This window comes from Colobus angolensis, unplaced genomic scaffold (assembly GCF_000951035.1).
Source record: "Colobus angolensis palliatus isolate OR3802 unplaced genomic scaffold, Cang.pa_1.0 Scaffold22, whole genome shotgun sequence".
In the NCBI taxonomy this organism is placed as follows: domain Eukaryota; kingdom Metazoa; phylum Chordata; class Mammalia; order Primates; family Cercopithecidae; genus Colobus; species Colobus angolensis.
The window spans coordinates 4,086,142-4,086,660 of record NW_012115377.1 but is presented as its reverse complement, the minus strand read 5'-3'; the positions used below and the strand labels follow the sequence as shown (position 1 = coordinate 4,086,660).

Here is a 519-nt window from a genome sequence, read left to right as displayed (position 1 = left end):
GTGTTAGCCAGGATGGTCTTGATCTCCTGACCTCGTGATTCACCCACCTTGGCCTCCCAAAGTTCTGGGATTACAGGCATGAGCCACCGCGCCCGGCTATGCCAGGGTAATTCTAAGGACAGTGCCCTGCTGACCATCTGTGTGTCTGTCTGTTCTTTTATTCATCCAACGACTCCCCCCACCTCCAACACTGTGTAGCCGGAAGGAATCAGAATGAACAAAACTGTGGCTGTTCGCACGCTGGATCCAGAACGCCTGGGCCAGGGTGAGTCAGCTGCAGGGGTAGGGGCTGAGGGGCTGGCAGGGTGAGGGGGGGAAGCGACCTGGGTTTAGTGAGGTAGGATAGGGCGGGAGGGAGCTAGAGCCATCGGTGTCTCTCACTCACCCTGCAGAAGGAGTGCAGAGAGAGGACGTCCCACCTGCAGACCTCAGTGACCAAGTCCCGGACACGGAGTCTGAGACCAGAATTCTCCTGCAAGGTGAGCTGCCCTTGACCCTGACCCCATGGGTCTCAGTAGG

General features: G+C 58.2%; 1 protein-coding gene across 1 annotated transcript in view; it reads left to right on the top strand.

The window, feature by feature from the left end:
- Positions 1 to 519, top strand: part of C3 (complement component 3) — a 60,481-nt gene that overhangs the window by 42,119 nt on the left and 17,843 nt on the right. Inside the window, exons 18-19 of the mRNA XM_011943629.1 lie at positions 199 to 265; positions 393 to 479. Of these exons, the coding sequence (XP_011799019.1) occupies positions 199 to 265; positions 393 to 479 (154 nt within the window). The remainder of the gene's footprint in view (positions 1 to 198; positions 266 to 392; positions 480 to 519) is intronic.